At 40.6% G+C, this 12,658-nt stretch overlaps 1 protein-coding gene across 1 annotated transcript in view; it reads left to right on the top strand.

Moving 5' to 3' along the window:
• The window catches only part of CACNA1C (calcium voltage-gated channel subunit alpha1 C), a gene marked incomplete at its 5' end in the record, with an annotated part of 488,103 nt that overhangs the window by 61,262 nt on the left and 414,183 nt on the right, over positions 1 to 12,658 (top strand). The window contains one exon of the mRNA XM_080971552.1: positions 3,154 to 3,258. Within this exon, the coding sequence (XP_080827678.1) occupies positions 3,154 to 3,258 (105 nt within the window). The remainder of the gene's footprint in view (positions 1 to 3,153; positions 3,259 to 12,658) is intronic.

Below are 12,658 nucleotides of genomic sequence, written 5' to 3'. Positions count from 1 at the left end.
TAAGGTCTGAGCTTGCACATAAAGTTAAGCAATAGTTAATATTAGCTAAGGTTTATATACGAACTACAAACCTTGGTTAATGAGCAGTCTTTAACCATAGTTAATAACCGATGGTTTAGTTTTATGTGCAAACTAGGCCTTTCTGTAGAGGATCACCATGTCAGCTAAAACCACAATGTCCATGTTATGAGGCCATGCACCTGACTGACAGATCCTGGAGGGGGAGGGGCAGAGCACAGGGCATATCTGTTTCCTAGGTTAATATCTGGCCGCTGTTGAATCCTGAATGTTAGGTCACGTGGGCCATTGATCCAATCCCGCAGGGCTATTCTAATGTTCTTAATGTGTCCTAATAATTCAAAACATTGGTAAGCAACATAGTTTGTGCTAAGGTGCACCTTTTTGGGGGGAAGGGATAACATTTAATGTACAAAACTGGGACTCTTCTGCAGACTAATACATTTTCTACTGAAAGAAGAGATGAGAGGGGGAAACATGTTGCTATAATCATTTCGCATACTGAAAATACAGTTTCAGCCTATTTCTGCTGCATATCCAAGAGGATGTGAATGCAAGAAAAGCCCTGCTGGATCAGAACAAAAGGCCCATGAGGTTCCCACATTAGCCAACCAGGTGCTTTTGGGAAGCCTGCCAGCAGGACAATGAGGGACAACAGCTCTCTCCAACTGTTATTGCCCTATATACCAAGTCCTGGTATAAAACTAATGTGAAACTGCACTAAAAAGCTCCATTAAATACAACTTAATATATCTTAATTAATGGTTTTCAAGCCAGGTCATAATGAAACATTTCAGCTGTGCATAACAAATTCTCCGACCATTCACTCTCTTACCTTCCATAATTTGTACTAAAAGGAAATGTACAAAACTTTAAAAGTTGTGCATATGAGAAATTAAAAGTGCATCAACCACATTATTATTATTATTATTATTATTATTATTATTATTATTACTATCAATTGAATTGATCAGAGATTATTAACTCTTGTGTCTTTACAATAGCTTATACAGGTCAACATAAAATTGTAAACAGGGCATTAGCTGTCAGAAACAACGAGGACAAAACGTGCATCTGTAACCAGATGCTAATTGTTTTCTCTATAGTTGAGAATGACCTACTTTTCAGTATTTCAGTCTGATCATGAACTATCCAGCACAAATTAAAACTTGCATAGTCATATGCAAGGAGGGGTCTATTTTTTGTTTCTTATTCTCTGTGGCCAGCAAGGCAACAATTGCCTTGGCTGACCAATAGAGTCCCTTTCTAAGGCTTAATCCATATAGGTAAACGATGGCATAAAAACACAACAACATGGGGTCAGCTACACATGGAAAGCCTCCATATGCAATGACACTAATTCCCCTCGCAGGGGCGGAGGAAAGGAGTGTGTGGTGGGTGCGGGCCGCCCTGGGTGTCACCACTGAGGGGGGTGACCAAATGCCAGGCGGCACTCACCGCGGGGCCTGCAGCGCGCCCAAGCCACCCGTCTCTTCTGGGAGAGACGCGGTAGCTTGGGCACTCGCAGGCTCTGCGCTGCCCAAATGGTCCGCCCGCTGCCTCCCCCCCAGTTGTAGGGCGGCTGAGTGGGAGGAGGCAGGCAGACTTCGGAGGCCCCGTGGTGTGCCCTGCCCCTATGGGCGACTCGCCCCGCCTTCGCCCCACCCCTGGACATGCCGCCCCAGGTGCCTGAGGGGCTTCCTCCGCCGCTGTCCCCACATAGTTGCAATAATTTATTTCATACTTTATCATACTTCCTTGCCTGGTTTGCAGTTTGTGTTGGTAGAGTGAACATTTCTACATTGGTGTGGGGAGTAATATTTATTGTTTTCCACACAGAGCTCCTCCATATAGTTGTATTTCCAGGACCTAACATGCCACAGTATACACTTGTGAACTGGACTATGTGCAGTATAGTACCAGATCTGTACTATACTACACAAGAAATTTGGATTGGAACCTTTGCAATGGCCACTTGGTTGGCATCACTCATCTATTCCATTGGAAGCATAGGGAAGAAACAGCAAAAGCAGGCCTGCAGTGTATTTTAATGAACTTCAATAGGAGTAGGGGTATGTAGTACATGACTCACATTGTACATCTGTCCTGCAAAAACCTTACCTTCTACTGACACACAGGGCATTCTTAGGAAAAGATTTTGCAAACTGGGTGTCTTCATGTGGTTCCTTTATTTGCCCAATAGAATAATCACAGGGAACAACTTAGGAGGAAATGAGAGTGCAGTCCTATTGGACCTCTGTGCTGTCCATCAGCTCAGCAAGAGTGTGGGTGTACTGATATTGATATTAGGGAGAACCAATAATAAATGAGGTTTCAGTCATTTTCTGCCCAACCCAATCAAGGTGAAAAACTGATGATGGGGAATTGACTTTGAGAACAGTTAAGTGGTGAAATGTATTCTGAACAAATACATGCATTTTCAAATAGACACCACTGTTTGGCATATTTCTGATATGAAAGTATGCAAAATAAGCCATAACTTATTTTAATAATGCCCTTTAACAACCTTGTGTTATATATATACACACACACACACCCTCAGAGATTAGAATGAAGAGATGCTGAATGTTAAAAATAATGTTAAAAATAAACTCTTACATAACTTTTAAACCCCTTGTGCTTCTTTGAATACTGCTCTCTTAAATTTCTTTTCAAAAGTTGGCAAAAGAGGGTTGAAAAATGCTGAACCATTGTGTATTAAGATTTGGGAGATATTTTCTTAAATGACAGCAATAATAGGCAGTTTGCAGCTGTATTGCAAATGCAATAAGAAAGACAGAGAATTTGGTGGGCTGTCTGTCAAATAACAGCACAGCCCGAGAGGGTAAAATAAACTTGAAATTAAATCTAAATAAAGAAAAAAAACTTTTAAGAAATCTATGTTTACTCTGGCACGCGACTGGCCTACTGTGCTTTTGACATATTAGGAAGAAACTTGGCTGGGAGGGTTGAAAAGCACTTTAAAAGGCATATGTTTCTTTTCAAAATACAAGGGATTAGGAATGCCTTCATTAAACAGAATTCTTTGAAATCCTTCCCCCTCTTCCAATATAATGTATGCATGTATATATATATATATTTAAAAATCAACCTTCCTTAACTCCATTCCTCAGACCATTTGAAATTATTATTTTACTGACTATTTTTGCCAATTGTGTGGCCTTAGCTATCTATATCCCCTTTCCAGAAGATGATTCCAATGCTACTAATTCCAATCTGGTAAGTCCTTTACTTTCACCATTATTTGTTGTTACACCTTTTACTACTTACTTATAGGTAGGTTGTTTGAAACTCAGCACAGTGGCTTTTGGGAAGTCCGGAGAAAAAAATCACATGGTCACATCAGATGGCAGCCAAGATGTTTGGGTTTCATGGCTTTAGGCTGGCACTTGTTTTATCAGGATTACTTCTAGGGGGGAAAACGTGGGCATTATCAGCACTGCATATGGATATCAGTTTTATACCTCTTCCCCCAAAGAATCATGGGAACTGCAGATTGGTGGAATGTTGAACATTCTGCTAGAACAAAGGTAGCCAATGTCGTGCCCTACAGATGCTCTTGGACTGTAGCTCCCATCATCCCCAACCGGCATGGCCAAGGATCAGGAATGAAGAGAGGACACCTCACTGACTACCCAGTGCTAGAAAATCCCATCCCCATTCCCTCCAGTTACAATTCCCAGGCTTTCCCAATAAGAAGGAATGGTAGTTAAACTGGTTTAAGTCTGTAGTGCAGATAATGCCTTGAGTTTTTTGAATTTATAGTTATGACTTTTTGCTGTTGGCTTTCCCCCCCTTTTGTTAACAAAATGCCAGAGTATATTGTGAAAGTGATATCTATCTATCTATCTATCTATCTATCTATCTATCTATCTATCTTAGTAGGTGTTAATTGTTTCATTCCTGAGCTTTTTCTGCTGTGTCTGTTTTATGAAGGGATATTATTTAATTGATCAAGCCTTCTTTTCGGGTGATGAACAGTTTCAGGGCTATGTTCTAGGGCACCTTGGCAGGTGTTCTCATTATAAATTTGCCCTTTGAAAGATGGTGACTTTTTTCTATTCTTGCCTGGAATGATTAGTGTTTCTACTAAACGCAAATGGCAATGCCTGTGTTTCAGCATAAGCTTGTCTGGTGCTGGGGTGTGGGGCAGGGGGGAGAAAGGGAAATGTGTTTATATTTGGCTTAGCATGAAGTCATAGCAAATATATGAAAGAAACAAAACTTAGAGTTGGACAAATGGAATGCAATCCATAACAACAGGACAAGTTATTTCCCCTGTTCTTTCCTGAGAGGTTGACTGAGCTCAGAACTCCCAGAGCTGTGACTGGGAAAGCCTGAAAGCCTGAGTCTGCATTCATTCCAGTATTCAGAATTAACCAATGGAGTTTTTTGAAAGACCAGAATGTGGCTATTCTTTTACTTGCCCCCAAAGAAGAATCACTGGCATGAAAGGGGGGGGGGGTTGTGTGTGGAATGAAAACTTGCAGAGGGATGGAGCTGGAAAAATAATAATTGCCTTTCCAAAACAGAGACAGATGAGCATGTATAACCATTCTTCAGGCCTCGGCCACCATGATGAAGTATTTTCATGAAGCAGCTTTGAGTGTGTGGAAGGAAAAACAAAGGCTTTGGAATGCATCTTTGGGGGAATTATTGCCTAGCAAGTTGTAAGTTTTTCTTTGTTGCTTTGCAGTTTGATAGAGAGAAAACTGGGGCTGGTTTGGAATCCTTTTTAGAGATTTGAAGGGTTTTACCATCAGGTGAAGCATGTGCAGGAAAGATGTTAGTGAACTGGTGCATCTGACATGTTGCTGTTTTCCACCTACAAAAGGGAAAGGCTGGAACTGAGGTATAGGCTATTTAGAAGTGATGTTGGTGTAGAGATTTGCTCCTGACCATAAACCCAGTATTAAACACACACATACAGCTCACAATGTTATAGAAATGGGATTCCTCCAGACAAGTACTAAAGAAAAGCAATAATCTGTTGAATTGGTGGTGCATGACTTTTGTGTATTTTGATTTCTATACCTATATTTAGGTTGGATATGCAGATAATGCATAACTGATAAAATATATTTGTACCTAGACTGCATATGCAGATAGCTGTTAGCAACGTATTTTTACGCTGATGGATTTGTCATGGGCAATAATTTATCTCACTAAAAGTTGGTAGTTGTGGGTAAGTTAATGTACATGGTGCTATTTAGGGTATCATAAGCAAAAACACAAGTCCCTGCCCCAAGAAGCTTACAGTGTAATTTCAACAAAGACAACAGAGGGAGTCAGAGGGAGAAAAAGCAGACTGAGTTAAATGTAACAGGGGAACATGCCTTTTGCCAGGCAGTAATGCATTTGATACTGACTTAAATTTCCAAGGGATTAAAATATTTTTACAGCCCTGACAAATGGTCTGTCTGTCTGTCTGTGTGGAATTGCATTGACTTATTCATTCTTAAGATTTGTACACTTGTCAAAGTTTTGTGGCATCCATCCTGTTGTAATTTAGCCTTGCCCTCAGATCTGTTGCCTTGTTATAGCAGAGAGAGGCTGCAGTTGCTTTCTACTAGAGCTCTAGTTAGCTGAGTATCAAAGTGATTAGTTTGTTCTTGGAAAACATTGGATGAGACGGTGGGTTGAGATAGAAAAGGCTGCTTCAGAAAACAGCACATCCTGCAGAGATGGAAAGCGGATGCACTTAGAAAAGAGAGCCATTTTATTGGAGAAAATTGCCTCCAGCCATTACGAAATGCAGCAAGTTGTGCTTGCTACAACAACCAAGGGGCAAAATAGTATGGCTCCAATCCAGATCTGTAGATTTATGCGTGTAAGAGGACTTTTTCATTTCTCTTCTAAACAGCAGCAACCCTGTTTTGTGTCTCACAGTATCACAAGTCCTTTTTAAGGGGTTGCTTGCAGTACAGGACAGAAAAGAATGGGGAAAACCTGCTGTGCACTGGTAAGCCAAACAGAAACTAGCTTAGCATGTTATCTGAACCCGGACTCATGATTAAGTTCTCTTCTTACTTACCACAAGCCAAGGTTTTTCTTGGCAGTCAGAGATGAGTTCAGGATCACAGACAAACCACAGTTAAGCAAAACAAACTATGCCTTCATGTTGCATGCAAAACAGGCCTATGACACTAATAGAGCTACCACTGTATCAGAATAACAATGCAGTTTTTAAAAAAATCAGATTTTTAAAGTATGAGTGCTCCCGCATTTCTACCCAAAGAACAATCTTTCCAGATGAAGAAGTTTCTTGTGCAGTTCACTTCCCTGCTTTTGAAAGCAATGCTCTTAAATTTATAAAGCTCCTCAGCAAGGCATTCTTCCCCTATCATCTACAATCCTTTACTGTGGGTCATTTGGTATAGCTCTGAGAGAGTCTTGTAGAAGGACTCAGAACCATCCCCTGTTTGAAGATGCTCTTTAGCTAAGTCCTAATTAGCATGAATCATTTTTTGTCTTGATATCTTCTAAAGCCAATTGGGTGGGTGGTGGGTTGTTGGGGTTTTTTTGAGAAGAGGGAGAGGAAGGTGGAGTTGGTCCAGCTCTGGAAAACCAGATTTGTCCAGCTGCTCAGGGGAAGCCTTCACTTGGGTAACAATAACAAGTCTGGCTTCACATTCACTTTGTAATTTAATTCTGAAAGGAGGAAAAAGGAGTTGCCATAGCAACTTCTACCGTCCTGATTTCCAGAGACATGGAGAACCTTCTTCAAGAAGCGCATTATCCAATATATGATGTGTAATGCTTTTTTTCTTTTCTTTTAAGGTTTGAAGGAGAAAAATATGTGTTTATAAGCTGATAACATGCCTCTTGGATTCTGAAACTCAGCCAGCAGAATGTGGAATAAAAAATTGTGCAGGATTTTAAAATAATGAGAGCCACTGTAGGGTAATGCAGAGCCAGTGTGGTCTAGCAGACTTAGAACTTGGGAGACATGGGTTTAATCCTCTGTTTAGCTATGGCCTATGGCTACTCACTATCTCTTAGCCTTCAACCAAAAAGATCAAGGGGCTGAGGCAAAATGGTACCCGCTGGTTATTGCTAAGAATTTATTTGCACAGAAAGCTGCTGTTAAAATGAGTCAGATCTTTGGTCCATGTAGCTCAGTACACTGGCTGGAAGCAGCTCTCCTGAATTTCTGAAAGGGATATTTCCCCGACATTACTGCAGATCCTGAGGATTGAATCTGGCCTGAAGATGCATTCCATGTGCTCTGTCATTGAGCTTCAGCTCCACTGAATCGGGCACATCAGCCAAAACATTTGCCCTAGTCCTAACTTGGAAATCAAGAATTGTTTATCCATTGCCTCAATTTCAGCTGTGTTTCTTAAAACACTTACAGGAGTCTCAGTGCCATAAGTGAAATTACTCTGAAGCAACTTATTTATGGCTTATGGCCTTTGATGGCAATCATGCTGTCCTGTGAGGTTATCCATTAACTTCAGTAAGGGCAAGGTCAATCCCTTCTTGTCCTTTTGTAACAGAAATTTGAAAGCAGCCGTTTCTGCCGTCTTTATATCTGTTTCATCCCCACTAAAAACCTATTATGCACACAAATGGAAGGGGATTTTATTAAACGCAGAGCCATTTTGGAACTAATGAACTCCACTGAGGCTTTGGCAAAATTGCAGAAATGAAGAAAGCTTGCACACATGTGTGTGACCTTGTACAAAGAACAGTGATGCACATTCTCTTGATGTAGCTGGGAAAATTGGAGCTAGTTTGAAGGGAATTGAAGCCAGCCTTGCAAGAGAGGGCCATAATTGATATGGAGTCTTTCTACTTGTTTTCCCTGCAATTATGTGTTAAAAACAGAGATAATGTGCCTCCACAATAATGGAACTATAGCAGCCTAAGATAGGAAGTTGAGAGGGAAATGCTTCTGTCTCGTCTGAGTGACATTCACAAAATGGCTTGAGCCTGGTCAGTGTCACACCATGTTGATAACATAATGAGGTTAGGACACATCTTGAAGCATACTGTTAGGTTGATTGTTTATGCCTTTTGAGGCAGGAGGGAAATTCCTACTGCTGTTTGAATAGCTCGACCTTCCTTTCCTTGCCGTAGCAATAGCAGAAAAACCATCTGTTTGCAAAACTTGAATTTAAAATGTCATATTCTGCATTCACATTAGTACATCTTTACAGGTGGATGAGAGTTACTTCTTTTCATTCATTCTCTGAAAATTGAACTGTGCTTTCTGAAGCAAGGAAGATGGAATTGTTATGTCTCTGCGAAAGACTGTGCTTACTTGTTTCCCATCTCTGAATGCCTATGAGAGAGAGAGCATAACTGTCTGTCTGGCTTGGTAACTAGTGATTAGTTTTGTGGCCAGCTGAAAAGGTGCCTGGTCCACATTGGCAACGAAGGAGTGGATTTTGGTGTTACATTAGTGCTGTAGATTAATATATAGCAAAATCTATGAACTGGCAAAGACATGGCATTTAATTCAGAATTTATAACAAACATGATTACATTACATCTTACTCAGCATTTTCATCATTTTAACTCCCCCCCCCCCGCCCTATTCTTTTGCAAACTGCTTTATCTATGTTACAAGCCAAACATAGATGTAGAGGATTTAATGGTGATGAGTTATTCAGAGGGACTTTAGTGGCTCTTTTAATGTAGTCTTAAAGCCTAAATAATTATAGTAAACCAACAATTATGCCACATGCATATATTAGCAAGGAGTGAGGAATTGGTTCAGCAAAGTGAATATCTTAGCCATTGGCCACTTGGGAATAGAAAGGTTGTTTTCAAAATATATTATAATAAATATACCCTGAGAGGCTCTGGGAAAGAACTAGGCACTGTGAACTTCTGGAAGTTGATCTGGTCCTGCAGTCTTGGGATATATATGCATTGCCTTAATTTCACATGATCTGGCACTCGTGATAGCGTGACAGAGCACTGCCCTCCATCTTGTTACTGGTCCTGGTTTGCTTTCTCTCTTCTGGGTGTTGTCTGCTGTTATTGATTAAAACAGCAAGAACAATACAGTGCAATTTTTAAAACATAATTCTGACAAAGGCTGCAACTGTGGAAGCTTTTATTATCCTTCATCTCTTTCCCACATGCTCCTCCTCATTGGTAAAATCAAGACACATTCCCAGAAAGTAAAGAGCATGAGATTTAAAATAAAAAATAAAAAAGGGTGGTGGGATATTCCAGAAAGGTACAAATGGAAAACATACTTGGATGTAAAGACAACATAATCCATAATATGGTTTGTCCTGTCATTACCTTTCAGGATGGAAAGGTAAGGATCGGACAGCCAGCTTGTGGGTTATCCTATCCTCATATCCACATAAGTTTTTCATACCTGAGCAATTGAAAGGCTTAGTTGTTATGTGAATGCCTATCACCATATGCTCAAAAAATGGCATTTGATAGTGCATATAAAGCCAATCCACGAATTAACAGGAGTAGAAGCAAGTAGATACAAAAGTGACATTGCATTCTTGACCTCAGAGCTTCTTTCTGTGTTGAAGTATAAAGTAAGAATGTTCTACTAGTAGGCAACGTCTTTTCTGCCCAGCCTTGACTTGAGAATATGAATGATGCTATAAGGGGACATCTAGCAACAAATTTATCTAGTGTATTTTTAGGACCAACCCTACATTTGTAAGTTGTTTCATATTGCTTTTCACATTTTATTTTAAATTGTTGTATCTATGTTTCTAGAATTTTAATTTATGTACATGTACATGCTGAGCCTATCCAACTTTGGACTCTGATGCGTTACAACCTGACCCCACACAGCAGGTATACAACTCAGATGTGGTATCTGGGTCACTTCTTGTGGTTGCTGAACTTAATGCTTCTGATTGTAGCTTTCTGTTCCCTCCAACTGCGATGTCAACACCTTTTGCCACATGGACTATATTTGGCATTTGCAAGGTCCAGATGCCTGATTCCTACTGTGTGCGTTTTCCAACTACAGCATTTCTGTGATTCCCCAGTTAGTTTTGTTGGCACCTCTGCAGCTGCTTTTTGATCTGCCTTGTTAAACTTGCACTGATGGAAAACGTTGGGATTTTGGAAGATTTCCTGCCTGGCTGCCACTAGCTCAGTGGCTGCAAGGCTTGCATGCAGGAGGGTGGAGGGAGCTGAAGTGGAGACCATCTGTGTGTGATAGTCTTTATCTGATGTGCCAAAATTGCAATCCTGATTTTTTTTAACTGTTACTTTACCTAATGAAAGCTTGGCGGGTTTGTACTTACAGTACTTTCAGACCTGATACAATGAGAGGTGCATTTCAACTTAGCTTTTGTAGTCACATTATAAGATCTTAAGTCATTTTATTTATAGGATTAAATATTACATGTTGGATTTTTCAGCTGTTATGATAATAAGCAATAAGTCATTGCAATTTATCGGGAATGAATCATGTTGTGCAAAACGACTTGTAAAAGGTGCAACATTTTCTTTTATGCACCATTTGTTAATTGACACCATTCTTCCCCCAATTACCATTATGTTATATTTTATTTTTCTTATATGTTCTTTGTCTTTTCCTATTTCTGTCTTTGTACATTTCAGCCTGCAGACACATTGGTCTGTACCCTGCATGTTTGCAGGGCACAGATAGTCTCTGTCCATGCAATGTGTGGTATAGTATACTGTGGACAGGCATACTAGACAATGTATAGGCTTTGTGCACAAGATGCAATCAATGCATAGTGTATGAATAAGCATAATACATAATTGTGGTATTCTCCACAAGATCACAACCATCAGGATGTTCTCAGCCCTCTCCTATACCAGTGTGCAGGGCTTGGACCCAACTCACAGTGCTGGTCCACCCATGAAGCAAGATGAGGCGACCACTTGAGGCACCATGTTCCACAGGGGCAGCAGATCCTGCCTCCAAGGAATGCATCATCCATTGCTACCATGGTGGGGGCTGCCCTCTGCATCCTGGGCTCTGCATCCACCTGGCATGATTCAGAGCAGGCTGGTTTTACCCCTGCGGTGACCTTTAATTTACACTTCAGCTGTCTAATGAGGCTCATTTGATTCCCCCTCCCTTGTTCCTGATTTGGACCTTTACTCCTCTCTTGTTCCTGATGTAGAACTTCACTCACCCCTTCTTTCCCAGCAGGGAGAGGGGCATTTTGAGGTTCGCCTCAGGTGCTAAAATGTTTTGGGTCACCCCTGCCAACGCATCATAAAGAAGCATAGTCTTTTCTTCCCTCCTCAGTCTTACAAACCATCTTTTGAGATTTTTTTCTACTTTCCTTCATCTTTTTTCCTTCTCTCTACCACTGTTGCTTATAAAGCATAAACATGCTTGCTTTTGTACATCTGAGCATGATGTCATACCAGCCGGCATGGGCATAGAGGCAAATTGCCTCAGTGTCCCTTCCAGCCTCATCACAATAATAATATATATTTTATATCACTGCACCACTAACATTTAAAATATGTCAAAGAACATTCAGTGAACATAAAGCTTACCAAAGGCTTGTTAATATTCCCAAGCAGCCTTAAAGCCTTAGTTTCTCTCCTCACACCATACACATTTTATACTCAAAAGGCCAGAAACTGGCATTCAGTTCTGGCAGTTTTTGCTCCCATATGAAGTATCCAAAGGGTGGGGCATAACAAATGAAAGCAGGCATCTACTGATGGCAAACATAGTTTCTCTCTTTCCCCTTTTTATAGTGACCTCTTATGTGCATAGTCATCAGGACTGGAAGAAAATATTGAGTGGACATGTGAAAAAAATCCTAGAAAATACTCTATGAAAAAGGAAACTCAGTGGATAAATTCTGTTTTTATGCTTACAGTTTAAAACCGTAGTTGTCTGACTAAAAATTGCTCCTAGTCTCATGGCAAGTTCAATGTACATTATAACTGCTACATGACCAGGCAATCATCTGATTGCTCTACTGCATTGCCAGATTGATTTTCAGCCCACAATGAAGTGTTGTACACAAGGTCTGAAAATCAATTTTGATGTATAGTATACAAAACAGGCAACTGCTTGGTTGTGATGCAGTTCATATTGAATTCAGTGCATAAGACTAGTGTAGTTTTCAGGCTTACTCAGGAATTTATTTATTTTTTACTTAGAGTGGCTGGTGAGCTACAATAATTTGAGCAGCTACTAAAGGCTACAGAGCTGGAAAGGAATAGTTACAAACCTGTCCAGCAGTATCCACACTGTAGGACTGAGGGGTTTTGGTTATTTTGGCATAGTGTGAAACAGAGAGGAAAAAAGCAATGGAGGCTACTCTATTATGGTGAGTGGAGCACTGCCTCTCCAATCTCAGACTGCCCTCAGCCAGTCTTCACCTGCCTCCAACCAGTCAAAAGAGTGGCAGTGGTTGTCAGATTCCTCTTCCTTGATCTCAGTGTCACCCTTATAGAACTCAGTGGGGAGGAGGATGGGAACAAAATTAGAATTAGTTGACTCTGGTTTCATTTACTTGAATTCCCTGCCTTCCATTTTTCCAGTCCCAATGGGCATCAACTACCACTGGGAGCAAGTACTTGGTGATTGTCTAGCTGGGTTATTCCTTGGTTATCAGTCTTCATTGCAGATGAGTGGGTAAAATACTCTTAAGATGCATACCCAAGTGAACCAGACGGATTA

Source organism: Podarcis pityusensis (assembly GCF_964106645.2).
Source record: "Podarcis pityusensis genome assembly, chromosome: 10".
In the NCBI taxonomy this organism is placed as follows: domain Eukaryota; kingdom Metazoa; phylum Chordata; class Lepidosauria; order Squamata; family Lacertidae; genus Podarcis; species Podarcis pityusensis.
Note: the sequence above shows the minus strand (reverse complement) of the source record. Positions and strands in the feature narration are given on the sequence as shown.